This window comes from Tauraco erythrolophus, chromosome 2, assembly GCF_009769465.1.
Source record: "Tauraco erythrolophus isolate bTauEry1 chromosome 2, bTauEry1.pri, whole genome shotgun sequence".
Classification (NCBI taxonomy): Eukaryota; Metazoa; Chordata; class Aves; order Musophagiformes; family Musophagidae; genus Tauraco; species Tauraco erythrolophus.
The window spans coordinates 6,903,771-6,924,645 of NC_141466.1; the positions used below are offsets into that span (position 1 = coordinate 6,903,771).

A 20,875-nucleotide genomic window follows, 5' to 3' on the forward strand; every position below is an offset into this window, starting at 1 on the left:
CCAACACAGACACACAACCAAAAAAAAACCAAAACACTTTTAAATAGTGCTACAGCTGTGAAACAAAGCAACCATCGACAGGAATTTGGAAGTGCACGCCAGGCCACTTTAACAGACCATTTTCCTCCTCATTCCTATTCCGCTCCCCCCTACATGGCCCAGTTTGAGGATGGCGAGCCGTGATTTGAATTTTCTGGTGGTTGTCAGTTTGTCTCACAACCTGAATGCTATTTAAATGCAGTTTGGGGTTTTCTAGGTCAATGAATCATACTGTAAGTGGACAGAGATGGAAACTATTACAAATGATCAGAAATGTTAAACTCTAGTAGATGAAGGAGTTAACAGCAAGAGCAAAGCAAGCAATCGTATTCCTCTACAAAAATGATCCAAATAAAAAAAGAAACAACCCAAGCCCCACAGATGAATTTAAAAGAAGAGAATCAACAGTTAGCTTGCCGATGATCTAAACTCAGAGGTGAAGGCTAAGAGCAGTGAGAAGATTCAAACACGGAGTGAAATCAACAAGTGCAACGGTAATTAGTCATTTGTTCCAAAGGATTAGTTTCTAAATTGTTAAGGCTGGGGTGACTTTTGAGAATTAGTAACATCTGTGCAGAAGTCTTGATCTACCTGCGAGGGAGAGAAGGGCAGGCTTTTGACAGGGGAGCGCTTAGGAGGAGTTGAGCTGCTGACGTCAGCTAGGACCAAGGTGCTACCGTGGCCACTGGCTAAGGGGCTGGAGTGCCCTCTCCTTTTGCGAAGAAGGACCCACGGAGCCACGCTGCCCTGTGAGGCAGATAAGGACTTTGGTGAGCCAGGAGCGCCCTGACTCGACATGATTCTGCTCAAGTGTGTGATGGGGTGTCCTTGAGGTCTACAAGCACTGGCCCCTCTTTGCTGAAGCTGCACGACTTTGCCTGAGGGAGCTTTGCTAGCCGAAGTGTCTGTGTCTTCAAAGAATTCAAAACTGCTGAGATCACCCCATGATGAAGGATCCTGAAACAACGTGGGAGGCACGGAGCTATAAGACAGTGTACAGTGCCACCTCATGAAAATATAGCGCTAGGATATGCCCGTAACCAACAACAACAACAAAGTCTTTCCCAGTTCAATTCAGCTTGACCCTGTTTACTTCAGCAGTAACGCTGTGAACGCTTATTTGTGTTTTCAATATAGACCTTGATGGCATCAAACTGTCTAACATCTTAATAGTGTTGCCGGCAACTGAGTCCCTGAAGAAACGACGAGCAAAATTATGTCCTTACTATCTACTTGCCCAGGGGTTTCTGCTTGGGATGAAGATGGTGCTTTTCACCACCAAAAAATGTGTGCCTTGGGCTCTAAACCAAGACCGGTCTCCACCTAACCTGCACGCCTGCTCTGGACATGCTGAGCGGGACACGATGCTGCGTGAAGCAGACACCTACGCTGCTGAAGGAGGGTGCCACCAACAAACGTATTTCAACGTGTCGCTTCTGTTACACACAGTATCCCAGAAGCCACGATGAGAAAAGGCCCATGTCAATGTCAGTCAGCTACTCGGCGTTTAAAATGCATGATTCCAGTTCTTCACATATGCCGGGGCAAGCTCCTTAAACCTGGAGAAGCGGCTATTGAAGCTACAACAAAAACCTTTAGAAAATGATGCATATAGGTGAGCAGCCACACATAAACCTAAGGCACGTGTCACTTCAAATACAAATAAGCATAATTTTGTTGTTTAAAATGTTTCACGGTGCCTCTGATTCTATTTTAAGGAGACTTAATATCAAGAGATCGTTTCAAGCTCCTGTTGTGCAGTTTGCTAAGAATCCCACTCCCATACCAACATGTAGCAGGAAAGGGAGACGCCCACAAAGAGCATACGCATCCACACTCAAGGGCTTCATTTATGAGCAGCCACGTTTTGTTATGTCAGAAGCTAAGCTTCAGATCTTGAAGCAATTAGAAGTTACTCGGAGAAAAACAGAAACACATTTAGGACAGACCCAGTTCCTCTCCCCGTACTCCTTGACCACGCACGAATCCACCTGAGGCGGCAAGTCTACTTACGGAGTCTATTAACTGGAGTGTTTCTGCAAATTCTAAGAGATTCTTAACATTGTCCAGGATGTTGCTCTGGTGAACAATCATGCACCGTGCAGGGGATGCACTTTCCTCAGGTAAGCAACCGTGATCCACCGGTGGAGATGGAGTACAGTGGTGATGTTCCCCCAAACAGGAAACAGGTGCATTGTCACCACTGGTCCTGGTGCTGTCAGCAATCGTGGTGCTGTGCCAGCCAGGGTAGTTTGATGTGTGGTTCTGTGTCTAAAGGAAGAAGAAAAAAAAAAAAGAAAAGGGGGGTGGGGGGGAAGGCAGAAGGAACTTAGCAATGAAATTGCACAAGGCGTTAGATGCCGCTGGAGGAAAGATAAAAGTAGTTGCATCATCATCTAAAAGCTTATGCCTATGAAACAATTGTCAAGATGTTTCCTTTCATCAGTGCAAGATCTTGTTTTAAGTAATATCGGCATTGTATTTGTTATCCCAAAGTTACCTCATAATTTACTTCCAGGATTATGAGCATACATCATTACTAACACATAATCAATTCATACTGTGTTACTCCAAAAGCTCAAAATGTGTCTGCAAGTCATTTTCTGTGAGAAGCAAGAAACGGCAGGATTTCCCTACTGAGCGTTCAGCACTGTAGAAGGCTAAAGGGTTTAAGAGTTAGAGTTGCTTTTGTTTGCTTATCTCCTTTTCTTCTGCTATCCCTGTCTAATGCTACAGCTTACACCAATGCAATGAAGAGGCTGTCAAATCAACGTGGTTAGGAAAGCAGAAGGACAAATTAACAGAAGTTTCTTTCCAGTGTGATCATGCAACAGAAGAAATTGCAAAACATTAACTAAAGTTAAAAAGTGGCCAAACTAACGTATCATGCATGCAGTTGTTTTACTATTAATTTAAACATTACCCAAAAAAAAAAAAAAAAAAAAAAAAAAAAAAGAATCTGCTGGCTATCACCTATCTTCAAAAACGATTTGGGGATTCTTGGCTTTGGTGACGGTGTTAAGGAATTACGTAAGGGTTTTCACACATTAACACCCAATGGCATATACAACAAAGGGTGAGAATTCAGTAATAGCCAGCATTTGCTCCACACATGCAGTTACGAGGAATCTAACATTATTCAGAGAAGTAAAACAAACTGTCAAACATGCACCAAGTCTGAAGCTTACGAAGTGTATAAAACATAGCTGAAGGAAAGAATACCACAGAGAAGAAAAATCTAATGTACAGGCACTACATTTTCATCACATGAACCACTGCACACTTCCAGAAATGCAGATCTCATTGATTTAAGATCTGTGGGATTTTTCATTTTTCTACAATCATGTTTCAAATATTATATCATGTTACAGAGCCCAGCCCTGCTCCCACTTTGCAAAGTAAACACCTGCAAATTTTTTGCTTTTTTTTTTTAACAGAAGAATTTACGAAGCAAATACAGATTATATATGTGCTATGTTTCATCCTTTTAAAACGGAAATATAGAGCCTTGATTAGTACTGAAGGCAGAGGGGGAGTAAAAAGTTAAAAAGACAAGCACTGGGGTAATGCTGCTATCCCTCCATCCAAGCACACAGTGACAATCTTACTGGTAATGCCTGCTGCCCTTTCAGTTCATTCTCAGTCGACATTAGTAGCAACTCTAATTCCTTTATTCGTTTTTCTTTCTCAGGGTCTTCATCATTATAGTGTCTCTGAAATTAAGAGTTAAGGGAAAAGAAAAGATAAAGGTCTGATAGGATGTAGCAACTAAAATGCTTATGGCTTGCCGTCCTGTGGTTACAACAGCTAAATTAGACTCAAAGATGAAACAAACGTCAATTGTGTTTTCCACTACCAAAGTCCCTGCCGAATTTCAGTACAGACATTTGAAATGGAGAAAGTGAAAGCTATCACACCAGATGTCAACTACTGTGTTTTAAATCCACTTCAGAAGAAGCAATTATTAGCCACGATAGAACTCCCCCACCTTCCCCGTTTTCTCTCTTCGCACTTATTACATTAAAGTGTTTCCTTAATGTGCAATGTCTGCATTTTGATTTATCAAATGTTTAACAAAATTGACTCTTGAAATGATGTTCAAGTTATCTACCTGAATGGCTGCAGCAGCTGGCTGAGGAACATTGACAATATTTACATGCAGTGCTACTGGATATGGGATCTGACCAGGGACCTAGGCCAAAAAGCAAAAGACACTGAAAGTTATTATTTCTATCATCTTGTCTGCCTGCATTGTGAATTTGTGTTAAACATTCTTTACATTTAGGTACTTAATATTAATAAACTATGGGGATAAAATAGCAAAAAACCCAACAATGTTTACAAGAAAAGTAAACAGTTTTTTTAGGAATACAACAGTGAGCATTACAGAGGAAGAAAGAAAATTCATATATGAAATATCTAACCTTCCTGAACGAGAAAAGAAGACTAATTTATAGATGCATTTGTAACATTTTTCTAAATTGAAGTGAAAATGCAAAAGATGCAATTTATTATCAGCTAAAACACTACCACGTAACTGTCGAAGCAGTAGCCTGCTTCATTATTAATCATTAATAGCAAGAGAATTAGATTAAAAACAATATTTGTTTACTTCGTTTCAACAGGCAACCCACAAACAGAACATTATTGAAGGAACGTGGGAGATTTTGACATAGAACACAGAATTAATCCAATTCCACTGTTTTTCGATAAGTGTAACATTCACCACTGTAAGAAACAGTACTGGAAAGATGTTCACTGCTTACAAGGCGTTAAAAACACTGAACCTGGTTCCACCACCGGAATGTCGGCAATCAGTTCGAAATGGACATATTTTCATCACTGAATGAAGTCGAGATCAAAGTCAAAGTAGTCCTTGCCTGACGTCAGACACGTACAAGCCTACCACAACTGGGAGAAAACCCTTCATGCTTCCTGAAATCAGGTATGGCAAGACCAAAAAAAAAAAACCCCACATTTTCAAGCACTCACGTTTTGTGGCTCAGAGATGTGGTAGTAGGGGTAGTCACTGCCCAGCGGGGGCTGGCCGGCTACTGGCAGCTGGGCAGAAGGCGGGTTGTGAGCAAAGGCCACCAAGTGGTTGCCCTTCTGAAAGCCGGCGGCTGCTGAGGAGTGACAGCCTTTGGAGGACTCCTGCAGGTAGCCCTCCTGCTCAACCTTTCGGCGCATAGTGGAATTCCAGTGGTTCTTGATGGCGTTATCAGTTCTGCAACACAAATGCATACGTTTGAGGAGTTTTATAAACGAGTGTTTCCAACTCAAGGCTGAGATTAACGGGCAGGAAACTGCTGTTGCCATTTCTGTTTAAAACTTGAACTGTTCTCTGACCTTCCTCCTTCCCCCACCTTTACTCTGGAATTAATTAAATGCTACTCTGGACTTTTCAGGAAAGATGCTCAGTATAAAAGGCAGGGAAAAGAAATTAACGGGCTACGGTTGTTTGTGTACTTTTTGAAGCCATCTCTAAGCCTTAGGTCCTCAAACTGTAGGAAATTAGTAGCTTCAGCTTCATCTCATTCCCATGAGGTGAGGTGACAGTGAACGTGGGCACCTCTTTGAGGCTACCCTAAAGGATCACTGGCATCCTCCTCCTACGTCTCAATATTCCACTGCAGTTTTACTATATCTCATTGCTGGAAAGAAAGACCATGGAGAACAACTCTGAAAAGACTAACTTCCAAGCAACTTTCCAGCTGGCCACCTAGACAATGCCAACATCATGCTCTACACACAGATTCAGTAAACAAAGCTGCTGGGATTTTTCTTGGTTGCAAAAAAACTGAGATTCAAATTCTCACATGCGTGAGTCAGAAAAAGCAAACTTATCAAGTCTGTGAGATTTTAGAGAGTATGCTTGGAAACAGCTCCTCTATTTGAAAAACATCACCACCCCACGGTACCCTTGGAAGGGTATGTGATGTGTGGAAGCTACAGAAAAACTTTCCCAGGGGTAATTCCTTTCTTGTTTTCTTCAAGAAGGTGAAAGCAGCCTAGCAAATGCCCGCTTAAAAGGCTACCATGATCTTAGGCATTATATTTAGACCTTGAAGATGTTTCACCAAATAGCAGGAATAAAAATGGGAAGAGAAACCTCCCCCTTGCTTGCAGTATTTGCTTGACTACACTTTATGTTGAGTCACTTTTACTACAGTAAGTAAGACCCTGAATCTCTGAAATTATATGCAAGCTGTGCATAAGCTTTCAATGAGACAAGTATTTCCAGGACCAGAGTTTGAGGAAGTCAGCTTCCACTAGTTTATACATGGATTTTTAACAGGTCAAAATAATCCGGATGATTCAGGAATGACAAACGCCAAAGCAGCCTTCTCTTATATAAATTCTCAATAAACAGACTGGATTTCATGTCGAAGGTATACCCTGAGCTGAATGTAAATTCTGTTCGACTTGCAGAGCCTAATCCTTCACTGTTAAATCAATTTGAATTTTGACAGTTATTGCAAGCACAAATCAGATTGCACAGACATTTAGGAAACTGTTACAGTTTTGCTCTAGTTACTGGGCTTTTTTACCTATGGCAAACATTAAAAGAGTGTAAAAATAGCTTACTGTTCCACGTACTGACCAAAACGCACAGTTCCCAGCTGAGAAAAACGCACATCTATGTCACTGGCTTTTCAGGTTTTGATTCCAAAATTTTTTGATTTATAATGCACAGCCCAAGGCAACTGAAACAAACTGCTCAGACCTGCAGCTTTTTTCCTTTTTTCCTGTTTAAGAGCTAAACGTATATGTCATTACCGTCCAGGCAGCAACTTTGCAATTTCTGCCCATCTGTTTCCCAGCCTCTTGTGTGCCTGGTAAATAATTCTATCTTCCTCTTCTGTCCAGGAGGTTTTCTTCACTTCTGGATTCAAATGGTTGTGCCACCTCTCCCTGCACTGTTTTCCAATCCTTCCCTTCAAATGCTTAGCAATGACAGACCAGCGCTTTGGACCGTATTTCTGCACGAGTTCTATTACCTTCAAAGAAGGACATAAAAACTGCCTGTATTTAACGATGCATAACGAATCAATCAAATTTTTCTGCGGTGGAGCAATATTTTCAATGACATTTCTCAAAATTGCCATGGTAAAACTAACACACAATCAAGGTTCCCCACTTCCCACTTATATTTTTACCCAAAAGGAAAAATCTGGTAATAGTTAACGATGTTTCTAGACTGCATTTCTACATTACAGTGCTGTAAAGGAACACTAATTAATTTATGTAGAAAACTACACAAATACTAAGCATTGAAACTATAGGATCAGTCTTCTTCTGACTGTATCAGTGTTGAGACCACCGAACTCTCTAGGAGTTTTGCTCCAACACATGAAATCTGCTAGTAAGGCATTAATCCGAAAAAGGAAAGGAAAACTGATTACCCTTTGATCCTCCTCTTTAGTCCACGGCCCTTTGATAAGTTCTGGGTTTAGTACCTTCTGCCACCGGTGCTGGCACTGAACATCTGTCCGATTCTAGCGAAGTGTAAAACACGCACAGTAGGTCATTCTTTAGGCAAGATGAATGTAGAGTGATAACGCTCTTACTAGGTACGCTTGTTCCTGAGGTATTTCAGCTATAACTACTAAACAATACGGGGTGATATAGGAGGTCGGAGAAGAAGGTGCTCAACTACCACTTTGCTCACTGAACTAGACAATATTTCCATCATTCCTGCGGTGATGACTGTATCACCAAAACTACACAAACTGAATCTTCACCATCTGGACAATAACTGTCATGCTTTCACATGCAGTATTTCTACAACAATCACAGTGTTCACAAACAATTATCTTCTAAACCTCACTTAAAATTCACCAAAGATATTTCTTCTCTGTGCTGAGACATTTTGTTTCAGTGTCACATTGACCATCTACTGTGCAACACTCCTCCAACTCCCATTTTTGCTTGTTTTTTTCCAACCCTTTCTGAGAAATGAAAGGAAAATTAAGGTAAGGGTTTCCACAATATTCTAACTAAATTTCTGAGGTCTCCATCTGTGGTGGTTTTCTATCTCCCGCAAAAATTTAACTATAAAGCAACCACTCCCCTTGCCCTTACTTGGAAACCTCTGATAAAGAGTTGTCACTAGAACTGGAAACAGAAACCAATATCCACTTACAGGAAGGAAATTGGCAATGACTTTCCAGTCTTCTGTGCCATTCTGCTCCACAAGCTTCTTCAGTTTCTCATCCTGAATCATTAAAAAAACAGACATAATTAGTATCTCAATCTCTTATAATGCAAATTAAATGCATTCCCAAAAAATTGCCTCCCTCTAGGTTTTATACACCTGTTTCTGCATCCTGAGCGTAAGGGGAGCTGGTCTGTACTTTTCTCATATTTTTAATTGCTTAAATCAGGAGACTTTTCTACTCCTGTGGATTTCAGAAGGTTCTTTACCATGCTGCTGGAGAAAGACTGACTTTCTCCGCGATGTTCTTCAACTTGCATTACACATTCCCATGTTATTGCTCAAAGCAACGTAACTGTTATTCTTGTACCGGATTTTCAGGAGGGCATGGATGTTTAGACGCCAGGCATCAGAATAAGAATGAAATTCAGTAACATTTGGGCATCCAGCTGTTTGGGGACCTCTGAAAATCACAGCCTTAAGCTTTATATGTCTTGCAAGTCACGGGAGTTCCAGTAATTCGCTCACTGCCTATCCACGTACAGTGAATGCACGATAAAACTAACGGCTCCCTTTTGCTCCTGACTGCTGTGAGGGAGTTTTGCATACTCACAATAGCAAGAAATTTGGCCCAGTATTTTTAAGGATAAAGACAAAAGAAACCAATCTCATGTACTGGGAAAGATCGAGGCGGTGTAAGACAAGCCAGAACTGCCCCAAGAGATAAGAGGAGCCCGATGAGCGCCTCCCAGTTACCTCTCAGTTCATCTGATAGGAAAGTGGCCATTGGGCTCCACGGCCATCCCTTCCTCCCAGGCCACATCACAAACACATCCACCTCTGTAAGAGCAGACTGTGATTTTAAAAAAATTGCAAGAGGTGACCTGCCATTGTTTATATATCAATGTACACTGTTAGAGAGGAGAAAGTCAAAACACAGCTTAAGAACTGTATGAATGTATTTCATGATAAACTCGAACCAGTTAAATGGCCACAGGATATCCGCCTGGCAAAGGAGTTTGATACCACAATTTACCTGGAAAGTCAGCACAAAGGTGCCGTGACTAAAACATATTCTGACCTGCAAAACCAAAATACATCTTGAATGCTCAATTTTGGTACTGCTGGATTTCTTTCTTCCAGCTTTTAAGTTGTTTCCACTCAGAATCGTAATGCTGCAATTAAAGTGCACATTTCAAATGGCACAAAAGGACCGCAGCAGTTTCTGCCACAGTTGTTTGCTGCTGTGGGACACTCAATACACGTCAGTTCTCACATAGCAACCATTTTCAAACAAAAAGAGGCAGCAGTAGCAATCAAGCATTGCTGCAGGTGACTCTTAATCTGTTTCTCTAACAGGGATTACCACGGAGACTCACATATCTGCAACATAGACCTTGATGGACATTAAAAAATGATGTTCATAGATTTTATTTAAAAGAGAAGAATGATCTTCAAAGTTAAATAAAACACTGCAGGTAGCTAAAGGGTCAAAAACTTTGTCCTCATTCATATACACGGGACTGAAGTTAGTTTGCAGATAAGCAACTTGGAGAAGAATGTGATCCATGCCCTCTCTGTCTTTTTACATGCAGGAAGAATGAATTTGGATTTACCTCTTCGCGGGTCCACCTGGTTTTTCCTAAGTGACGTTTTCCCGTCTTAGGAAGCAGACCATCATAATCGTGATCATACAACTCAACATCTTCTTCATCATCATCACTACTATATATACTGCAGAAGGAAACACAGTGAGACACAGAGTGGAACATGAGGACTTGAGCTACTTGATTACAAAGCACAAAAAACCCACTACAATCCTTGCAAAGGTTACACAGATAAAAGTTTTAAAACTTGCACAACAAGATTTTGTTCTGCATTCTGTTGTTCTAGTATTCTGAACTGGTTCTGCTGTTTTTGGTATCCACAGATACAAGCAAAGGGCTGGCAACCTTCGTATTACTGTGCATGTTTAGACCTGCTCTTACTGTTAGATCAGTGGTGAATTACACATTTGGCAAACTTTCAACCAATGAAGGTTTCAAATTAAAATACAATGTTTGGGACAATAAAGAGAACTAGAGGCTGTGTCCATTACACAAGCGCATGTTCAAAATCTTTAACTCGTGCCATGCATTCTGAAAAATATGAGCATTTTTGTATGTTTATTAAGCAGACAGTTACCCCGTTCCCCAATAAAAAGACTGTGTATCAGTATGTAACCAATAATAACCTCGTTTGAGAATACGGTTATGGACCCTATATGTGAAGGCAAAAGTTTCTATATTAAGTAAAGCCAGTAAGTGGTAGCATTAACATGTAATAAACTCTAAAATAAAATGTGCCTGTTATTTATGGGTCTGGACGGGCAAGAGCTGAGTATAAGTACATTTCACATCCTGCAACCGACAAATGAATGATTGAACCCTTTTATACTCTTCATTTCTCTAACTTTAAGACTATCACCTCTACTCCATTTCTAAATACCTCATGCTGTTTTTGAAATACTCTGCTACTCACCTAATTCATGACTAAGGGATTTCCCCAGAGGCTATCTATGGGTAAAAAGGACTCTATTACTCTTTTCATAAACAGCACGTGCTCTATCCAGTTAACTAAAACTGAACGAGAGTGCTCTGCAACAAGGACTGTCTTTCTGGTGGGCAGTATTTAATTTTCAACTTTTAAGACAGGGGCAGCAGTTCTGACACTTCAGCTAAGAGATGATAACCACAAGTGCTAGAAAGGAGACAAAGTCACGCAACGAGACTAGAAACTGTGATATATCTCATGGTATGGTATGCTGTGGTATGTTAAGGATGACTAAGACATTAAAATAAAGTTATTTTGTAATAACATTACCAGGCCTTGTTTATCCCGTTAACCTGTTTTCAGGACATCACTTTTTCACAGAATCATAGAATCACAGAATGGTTTGGGTTGGAAGAGACCTCAAAGATCATCTAGTTCCAACCCCCCTGCCATGGGCAGGGAAACCCTCCACTACACCAGGTTGCCCAAAGCCTCATTCAACCTGGCCTTGAACACTTCCAGGGATGGGGCATCTGCAACTTCTCTGGGCAACCTGTTCCAGTGCCTCACCACCCTCAGAGTGAAAAATCAAGCTGCGGCGAAGCACAGAGGCGATAAGTCAAGATGCGGGCACCTCCGAAACCCAAGCTGTTAAACACGCGTTCCTTTAAGGCACACTGGGTTAATCACACCCCACATCTCCAACCCTGTTCTCTGGCCCGTGGCGCGTGCCGCAAAAACGACGCTGCACGTCGGAAGTTTTCCAGGGCCCGCCGTGATGCCTGTGGCCTCCCCCCCGCCTCTGCCAGGCGGCCCCTGCCTCACCCACCCAGCCCACCGCTGCCACCTTCAGCTCGCCGCCGCCGTGCCGGAGGTAGCCCTCCAGCCCGCTCCCTAGTGCCCGGCCCCCCGTAACCGTCTGGGGGAAGCACTGACCGAAGCCCCCGCTGCGCATGCCAAGGCGAGCTGGCACCCCTCGCTGGCGGCTGGAGCCTCCCGGGTTCCGGCGGGGCAGCGCCCTGGAGCAAAGCCCACACGCTCCAGCTGCTGCGAGCGCGGCTCTTCCCCTGCCAGCGCTCGGAGGAGATTCACTTTTCTAAGAGACACGCAGAGACGGCTGCGCGGCTGCCCATCTGCCAAAGGAAGTTTTGCGGCTCGATTTCCAAGTATCACTTTGAAAACGAGTTTCGCTGATAGTAAAAGCACCAGGTACGCATCCATCAGTGACGCCTCCTGCGTGCCGACGTGTCTCGGGCACGGCACACAAACGCCGCGCCACAACGGCAGCGGAACATCAGCGGCGAACAGGTTAAAATCATTGAAGCGCGGTGCCAGTAAAGTAACCGGTTTATTTAAATAACCGGGGCCTCGCTGGCACCGCAGAAGTGAGCGAACGCCGCTGTATTACCTGTGTTCTCCAGCAGGAGAAAACGGCCCTGGGATTTCGGGACGCTCGGTTGCTGCTTTAGCCAAGCGAGCCCTCAGCGCTGCTCTAAAACTTTTTTATTATTTTGCACCTCCGGCCGCGGCCCCGAAGCCTCCCCCCGCCCGGCCGGGGCGGTGGGTTGGGTTGGAGCCCCCCGCCCGCCCCCGCCGGCGCTGCTCCCGCGCTCCGCCGGCAGCAGCGCCGCGCTTTTCGTGCGGGCAACCGACTTGTGCAACGAAACACGGGGAAACGAAAAAAAAAGAAAAAAAAAAGGAGTCAGAGAGGGGAGAGAAAAAAAAAAAAAAAAAAGAGGGGGTGGAGAGGAAATGACTCGCTGCTGCTACCGTGATTGATGGAATTTGGGCACCAGCCCCGCGGGGCAGAGCCCGCTCCCGCGGCAGAGCCCGCGCCCGCGCCCGCTCCCGCCGGGGCGGCTCCGCCAGCCCCGCTCCGCGCCGCGCCGCCCCTGCAGCCCGCGCCGCCGCGGCGGAGCTGCCGGCCGGGCCCCGGAGCGCCGCGTCCCTGCGGGAGGCGCCCGCGAGGCAGGCGGCGGCCGTCCCTCTCTTTCGGGAGAGACGGGCCGGGTGATTCATCGCCAGCCCCAGCGACAGCCCCGCTCCGACACCGAGAGTACAGCCCGGCGCTCGCCCAGCGCCCCGCTGCCTTCCTCCCGCACCACAAGTCCCTCTTCCTTAAAAAGAGCCCCCCCCCCCCGCGACGTCCCCAGTCCCGCCGGACGGGGCCGGCAGCCGGGCAGAGAATGGCAGCGCCGCGACTTTCTCCTGTGTCACAGCCCCGCCGAAGGGGAGGGGAAGAGGGGAGGATGCCGGGCTGCAAAGAGAAAGAGAAAAAAGCCTCCACGTGTCCGACCCGCCGTCCCTGGCTAATTAGACAGCAATCCCGCTCCGGGCGCCCGCCCGGCAGCGGCGGCACGGACGCGGCCACGCGGCGCTGCCGCCCCGTCCCGTCCAGCCTCCCGCCCCCGGGGCGCCGGCGCCCCCGGCCCCTGGCACGGCGCGGCAGGGATCGTCCTCGCCCAGGAGCGGGGCGGGCGGGCGGGCACGGGTGACAGCTCCGGCCGAGCGCCCCGTCGGACCCGCAGCTGCCCGCCCGCGCTGCCGCGTTCCGGCATGTGCCGAGCGGCGTGTGCGGGAAAACGCCAAGCCCTGCAGGGTGCAACTAACCCCGCGGGGGAGAGCGGCGCTCCCGAAGGCGAAAGCACCGCCACTGCAAGAATCAATTAAAAAAAAAAAAAAAAAAAAAAAAAAAAAAAAAGACGGAGGAGCGAGCCCAGCCCCCGCGCCCGCCGCCCACCTGCCGTCCCACCCCGCCGGGAATGAATGAATGAATGAGACGGGACGCGCTACCTGCCGCCGCCGAGCCAGCCCGACATCGCCCCGTCGTGCAGCCGCGGAGCGCGCAGCCCCGCCGGGCTCCGCGCTGGCCCCTGCGGGCAGCGAGCCCCGGTGCCCCGCGGCCCCGCCGCCGCGGGCCGGCAGGCGAGCGGCGCGGGTCCCGGGCGCCCCGTCAGCGGCGGCTCTGCGGCGCGTCCCGCTGGGCTGCCGCTCCCCCGGCGCCTCCAGGGGAGGGGGACGCTTCGCACCGTGCTTGGGGGCCAGCGGCGGAGTAACCCAGGTGCGCGGAGGACGAAGGGCTCCCCGCCCGCCCGCCCGCCCCGTCCGCTGGGCAAACCCTTCTCCCGCCGCTGCCTTCCCTCTCCGCCGCCCCGCGCCCCGTCGGACAGGGGCAGAGCGGAGCGCAGCGGGGCTGGCTGCCCCTCGCCCGCAGACAGCGGGTTACCTGTGCCGGGGTCTCCGGGCCATCCTCGCACCGGCCGCTGGGGGAGGAGGACGGGGGAGCCCGCGCCCGCCGCCGCGCCCTGCTGCCGGGCTGCGCCTGGGCGCTCCGCCGCCGCGCACGGGAGTGCCGAGGAGCCGCGGGAGGAGGAGGAGGAAACAGGTTGAGATTAAAGAGTAAACTCTGTAAACAGAGATGCCATCAAACAAAGGGCCCTTGGACACTCCCCCTCCCGCCAAATCTGGCGCCCCTGCAGTGCGCAGGCGCCTGGCGGGCCCGTGCCGCGGCGGCGGGGCGCGGGGCGGGCGAGCCGGGGCCGCGCTCCCGACGGGGCCCTCCCGCCCCGCTCCGCCCCGTCCCGGCGGGGACACCCCCCCACCCCAGCCCCCCCCCCCCCCGTGTCAGCGCCGCCACTCGCGCGCCGCAGCCCCTCGACAGCGCGGCCGCAGCCCTGCGACCCCGCGGCGTGAGGCTTTCGCTGAGGAAGCCGTCGGGGTCCCGGGGGGCGGCCCTCCCCCCGGTACCCGGCGGGTGGGGAAGGGGTGTCCCGCCGTGGGGCGGCGCGGCCGCTCCCCGGGGGTCTCGGCGTCCCCCACCGGGCTACGTAGGGGCCTCCCGCCGACGGGGTGTGTGTTGGGGGCGGGTGTCCGTTCGCGGGTGCACCTGCTCCGCTGCCTGCGTGGCGTGCGGGCTGCAGCGGCATCGGCCCTCGGGGGGCGAGCAACCCCCCCGCAGGAAATATAAAATAAAAGGGACGACGGGGGACCAGGGGATCTGGGGGACTCCGGGGGGGCCGGGGACGGGAGCTGCCCGGTGTCTGACTGCGGCTGCTGCGCCGCGGGGGATTTCTGCAATAGTTCCCCTTGCTGCTGCCGGGCGGTGGATGGTGCCTGCTGGCGCCGGCGCCGCGGCGGGAGAGGCGGTGGGGGTCCGATGAGCTCCAGAGAACACGGTTTTTGATACAGAAATGAGTCAGGATGCGAAAAATGGCGAAACATGCAAAGTTCCCAGGCTGCGCTGCTGCTTGAAAAATCGGAGCTTTGCAGCGCTTTCGGCGCACTCGCCCTTTCCTCAAAGGCCCGCGGCTCATCAATGAGCCGCCGACGGGGCGGGGCGGGACGGGGCGGGGCCGCGGAGCCGCTCCCCAGCCCGCGGCGCCGCTCCCGAAGGGCCGGGGGGGACCCGGTGCCCGCTGCCCCCCCGAGGCGGAGCGTCCAGCGGGGCCGAGACCTGTGCGTGGGGCACCGCGCAGCCCGCGGGCAGCCACCACCCCGTCGGGTCTGTCATGTCCTGTAGGCTCCCTAGGTCCTGTAGCGGGATTCGCGGGCGCTGGCAGAGGGGAGATGGACAAGCAGCCGGGCTGTCTCCTCAAGCTCTGCGAGCGCATCGCTGCTTGGGATCTCACCTTGTCCCAAATTAGCCAGAGGATCCACAGCATTCCTCCTTTGCCCTACCCACACCTCGGACAGGAGCGGCCGTCCCTCCCGTCCTCCGTTTGCCTACCTGTAAAATGGGACTGCTGCACCAGGGGACCTGTGTTAGTGCAGGGTGGAGGTGACATCTCACATTTTTGCAAAGCATTTCCCTGCTAGGAAGGATGGGCTTTAGTGCTGATGGCGGTGGGAGAGTTGGAAAAACGAGGACTAATTCAGCTCGGCTCTACATGTGGTCAACTTTATAAAGTTTATAACCCTGGCATCCACAGAGAGCAAGGCTGCTCAGATCCATCAGATTTTTGAGGTGTTTTTCTGGTAAAGATGTATTTGGGGAATGAAGGAAATCAGACGGCCTGAGAAAATGCAGGAAGGCACCTCGGTATCCACACTATAGCTAGCCACTGTTGCTGGGCGTTGGGGATGTGGCATTTCATTCCTTCGGAAAGGAAAGTAACTGATGCAGGATCAAAGCTGGTAATCATCCACAAGAGTATAATTTTTTTTGTTTGTGTGTGTCAAATGTTGCTTTCATTACCGATAGCGGGAATGATACTTCTACAGCTCTGTTAGGATCTAATCCTGAATCCTTTAGAGAAAGTTATTTTCAAAAAAGAGAGACTTCGGAATGTTCCTCTGCCGATGAGTGTCGCTTATACACACGGGAGCTCTGAAGCTGGGCCTGTAGTCGATGCAGCTGTGATGCTGCCACAGGGTACGCTGGATCTGCTGTTGGGGGCGGGTACTGCTTATTCTGTGACTGAAAACGTGCATTTCACTGAAACAGCGTGGTCATGTTGCCTATAGTTTCCCGCAGAGGTGCAAACAAAACCATGCAAGGTTCTCTCTTCCTGCTTCTGCAGGAAACATTTTCCCTTGTTGATTTTTGCAAATATTTCAATGCTAACTGAGACAAATCCAATATCTTCCCGATTTGGATGTAAATTTGCTGAATAAATGCAAAGAATGTCTATTATTGCTCTCAAGGGAACTGTTAATATGCACAATTTTCTTCTGAAGGTTTTGTGTAAGACTACATTTCTTCTCCAGTGACTGAATAAATACTTTTTTTCTTCCCAGATTGAAAAAAAAAACCCAAAACAAAACGCAAAATGCATTAGGTTTGTAAGAATACTTAAAATTGCAAATCAAATATCTATTTTCTGGGTTCAAAATAAAGAGGGAAATGACACCTCTGCTCCAGGTTTAAAGATCAGTCTGCATATATAAACCCCATTAAAATCAGTAAGGTGCGTGTGTACACTCCACTGGTGTTGCTTCATTCTTAGCATTTAAAATTTAGCTAAAAGTGAGCCATGACTTTACTATTTTATTTTATTTCCCAAAAGAAATAGCCTGAGGCAATTTCAGGTGTGAGGGTTCTTTGTGATCTGTCCTTGCCAAAGTCCTAAAGAAAAAGAAATCACCCCTCTGCATCTGAACTTAGAGATCATATGCTCTAGATGTGCAGTAGCAGGCTGCTTCTTATATTATCCTTCCAACTTCATTAATTAGTGATGTCTCTGAGCCTATTTATAGTAATTGCATCAACTGACAGAGCAATTGTAAACAGTGTAACTGCATGTTCTGGTGATCTTTTACTTCCATAAATTATATAAGTAATTTAATGAAAGTAATTATATAAATGGCAAATACACATTGAATTACCTGATTTCCTGCACCTCCACAAACCTCAAAATGGAGTTAAAAGCATGTGAAGAAAGTTTCAAGAATCCCAATTAAACATCAGACCCAAGACGTGTGGTCTTCATCCTCGATGTTTTCCTGTTGCGATCTGCTGTTTAGCTGGCATGACTTGGGCTGAGTGTTGCCAACGTTAGTTAACAAGGCATAACTACACAGAAAAGGAATTGCAAAGGAAATTTAGGAGGGAGAAGAAGAGTAGCAAGCCCGAACGCCGGGATTTTCCAAATGGATAGGAGGTAGTTGAATAAATTCTTTTTAGGCTTTGGAAAATCCCAGCAGCAATCCCTACCTGTGTGTTGTTTGTCCTTTTGCTGAGTTTGTCACAGAATCTGCAGGGAATACTGTGCAATCGGTGTCTTCACTGCCTACATGATCACACACACACGTGTTTCTTTTCAATCATCACAAGTGTCATAAATAGCCACCTTTCTTTCCCTCCTCTCCGAAGGCATCTTAGAATGCCAGGAGCATTTTTATAAATGCATGTTAATGTGTGCTTTTTTGTTTACTTTCTGCATTTCTCTCACCTTGTGCAGTGAAAAACAACAAGCAACTTTCACTTTTTTAGTTTCACTTTTAGACTGTAGCTACTGTAAAGTTTCAAATGCAGTTGTGGTGTTTTTATCATTGAAAATCTGATGGGTTTTGACATTTTGGCCAGAAATATTTTCAATAAATACTGTTAACACATTTGAAGCAAAATAAAAATGTATGTTTTCCTTTAATGTAGACTTCCTAACATAAGTTCCTCATAAAAGAAGATAAGAAGATAAAAGCTCTGAGGAGGCAGGCAGGAGACTGGGGTTTAATGCCTGTTGTATCACATACCAAGTCACCCAGAGGCACGTATTTCGCCAGATTCCTCTACCCATGGATGTAACTTATGTCCAACAATGTGCATCAACATTTTCATTCTGATAAAAGGTGGGGGGGGGGGCGGGGGGTGAGCACCAGCTGGGTGGCTGCACCGCTGGCTTCCTCAGGGGTACCTGCCTCAAAGGTAGCTGGATGTGTCGCCACCCGGATTTGCATGTACACCAGGACTCCAGGAACAGCAAACACATAGGTGTGAGTGGCAACCACCTGCCCTGCTGAAAATGGACGTTGTGTGGACCTGGTTAGGGCCAAAAGAGCTGGGAAACTGTGGTCCAGCAGGAGATGTAGCTGCCTCCGCACCATCATGCTCACGTTTTCTTGCATCCGGGCTGAAAAGCCAGAGAAAGGGTACTGAGCTGAGGGGAAACTGTTTCAGCAGCTGGAAGCAAGATCCTCCCTAGGCTGTGCATGCATCTGCTTCAAGAAAGAAGGAGGTGCTCTGCTGGCTCCTACTCCAGCTGTGTAGATGGTATAGCCTAGATCTTCAGGTCTGCACATCTGGTTTCAGCACATGCGGTTCTAAAGCTCGCTAGATCACTGCTTCTCTGTGAGCATACCAGAGCCCCTTCAGTGAATCATAGAGTCATAGAATGGTTAGGGCTGGAAGGGACCTTCAAAGGTCATCTAGTCCAACCCCCCTGCAAGGAACAGGGATATCTCCAACTAGATCAGGTTGCTCAGGGCCTCGAAAAAAAATCTGCAGTGTGTTCTGGTATGGAACTGGAATAAGACAGCAATGATTCAGGCTTACCAGTTGACTGCATTATTTCTTTTTGTTTATTTATTTTTAAAGTATAGCTGGCCTGAGCCCAGGTCTGGTAGCAATAAGAATCCAGTGATAAGGTTAGGCTGAATCAACTGAAATTTTATATGAAAGGGTTTACCAACAGACTAAGAGATCTATTTCCCTTCTGGTGTAACATCTAGATTTTCCTGATGGCAAACTCTTGGATGATCCTGTCAGTTTAAAAGGTAAGGGAAAATCAAGAGGGACCTGTGCTGCTGCTGGGAGAAAACTGTAGGTTATAATTATAAAATACAGAATGAAAGGAAGGGACATAACTTGATGAAATTAGGATCTTGAGTGAGGGAGCAAAGGTAAACCTTACACTCTTCAGCAGAGGCTCTTTTTTTGTGGTAAACCCTCTTTGTTTGTGTATGGCTTGGAAGGAGAGCAATGCCTGAGGCCTTCCAACTGCAAAAATAGAGTACTATAGGAACTGAACATATGTTGTACATAAGCTGTTATTTCATTTGTTCTGAAATGGCACGGTATAGTAGGTGCAAAACGAGGCTTGGGGCAAGTGGCACCAGTTCCTTGGACACCAGCAGAACCGTGTGTTGAGTGGGCTGCCCAAGCATGGTGGGCTCAGTGGTGCTCCATAAAAACTAGCCCCTTTCCATGTAAAAACCTACACGTGCTTTTTAAAGCACAGAGCTAAGAATAAGAAGTGTTCGTTGCATGTGCAGCTCCATCTTTTTAACCTGCAGCAGGGAACTGACATTCAAAACAATAGAAAATCAACAATATGGTGGGGTATTGACATTGAATGTTACTGGCATACCTGGAGCAATACATCCTTTCCACCTACTCTCGTCACACGGGAGACTGTGTGATTTCTTGCCTTTATTTTATTGCTAGCATTCAGTATTTCAAAGGCAATAGTGGCGTTTATTTATTTATTTAAAACACGATGTGATAAAAATATTAGACAAATTTGATTAGTAACAGAGGATAGGACAAATAAATGTAAACATAAGCAAATAAGTTTATTTTCTTAAGTGATTCATTTAAGCATACTAATATGTCAAGAAATAGCAATATGCCTTTCAAAATGATAAAGTAAACCCCGTTGACAAAAGAAGTGATTTACTCTATGAACATGGTTTACCTAGAAGGGTGTGGTCACGATAATGCATGCCCGGTTGGCAAGCAGAGAGGCTTTTGTTCTGGAGCTGCTTTTGAAAGCGTCCCCTGACAGAGGTGCCCCTTTGCGCCGGTTTAGCAGAGAATTCGTCCTGCTGCCTCTCTCCTGTTTCTGCTCTTGTAAAAGCAAAACAACCCCAGTGATGTTTCTTGAGGCACCCAAGGTGTGCCCGGCTGCACCTGAAAGCAGAGCTTGATCTATAAACCACAGCAGCGTATTGAGGGCAAACACGTGTAAATGAGCTTGGCCACTTGTGCGATGCAGAACATAGCAACGTCCCATAGACACCAACTGCTTGTGTTTACCCTTTCTTCACTGTCACGCCACTGGGGAGGGCTGGTTCCACCTTACGGCAGTCTTTCTCCCCTCTTGTTCTATTGACTTGGTACATTGGAAGGAATACACTTGATTTACACCAGCGTAAGTAAAAGGGTGGGCAGATTCTCGTCTTGTCAAGTCCATTGTCTATAAAACGCATTAATTCGTCCTTGTGCTGGCTGATAGATAAAGGAGATCTGTCTCCTTCCGTGGGCCTACCTCACTGGTTGCAGTCTTTTCTTCCAGGTTTCCTTTTATAGGTTAACCCATTATTAATCCCATCTTGTAGATTTGTCATGGACACTTACACTTCACACACAAACCCCTATTTCCCACTTAGTCCATTATCATGTTATGAAAATCCAATATTGTATATGCTTATAATCCTCCCTCTCTCAAATCTTCTCTCAGCGTTGGACTAACTGAATATTGTGAAGTGGAATGAATTCTTCCCTTTCTTTTTTCATTTTCCTTCCCACTTACCCTGTCACTGTGGCAGCCTGATGTAGGATAGATGATAAAACTTTTTATTTCTCCCTATACTTGCTTTACATCCTCAGGCTCTATATCACTCCTTTTTGTATTAGGCAAAAGATTGACAAGAAAAGTAATTTTTTCAGGCCAAGACAGAAGTGATCACCTCCATTTTATACCTTGCAAC

At 47.1% G+C, this 20,875-nt stretch overlaps 1 protein-coding gene across 10 annotated transcripts in view; it reads right to left on the bottom strand.

The window, feature by feature from the left end:
* MYB (MYB proto-oncogene, transcription factor) overlaps positions 1-13,993 on the bottom strand; it is a 28,530-nt gene extending 14,537 nt beyond the window's left edge. Inside the window, exons 1-10 of one of the 10 annotated variants that reach the window (XM_086632055.1) lie at positions 13,956-13,978; positions 9,814-9,931; positions 8,186-8,257; positions 7,446-7,538; positions 6,820-7,040; positions 5,032-5,266; positions 4,151-4,231; positions 3,657-3,752; positions 2,053-2,310; positions 631-996 (exon numbers count right to left, since the gene is read on the bottom strand). In XM_086632055.1, coding sequence (XP_086488181.1) covers positions 631-996; positions 2,053-2,310; positions 3,657-3,752; positions 4,151-4,231; positions 5,032-5,266; positions 6,820-7,040; positions 7,446-7,538; positions 8,186-8,257; positions 9,814-9,931; positions 13,956-13,978 — 1,563 coding nt within the window. Of the gene's footprint in view, positions 1-630; positions 997-2,052; positions 2,311-3,647; positions 3,753-4,150; positions 4,232-5,031; positions 5,267-6,819; positions 7,041-7,445; positions 7,539-8,185; positions 8,258-9,813; positions 9,932-13,522; positions 13,549-13,955 lie in introns of those variants that run through there. The other 9 variants (XM_086632056.1, XM_086632057.1, XM_086632054.1 and 6 more) reach the window with 9 other exon arrangements.
* Positions 13,994-20,875: the final 6,882 nt, after the last annotated feature.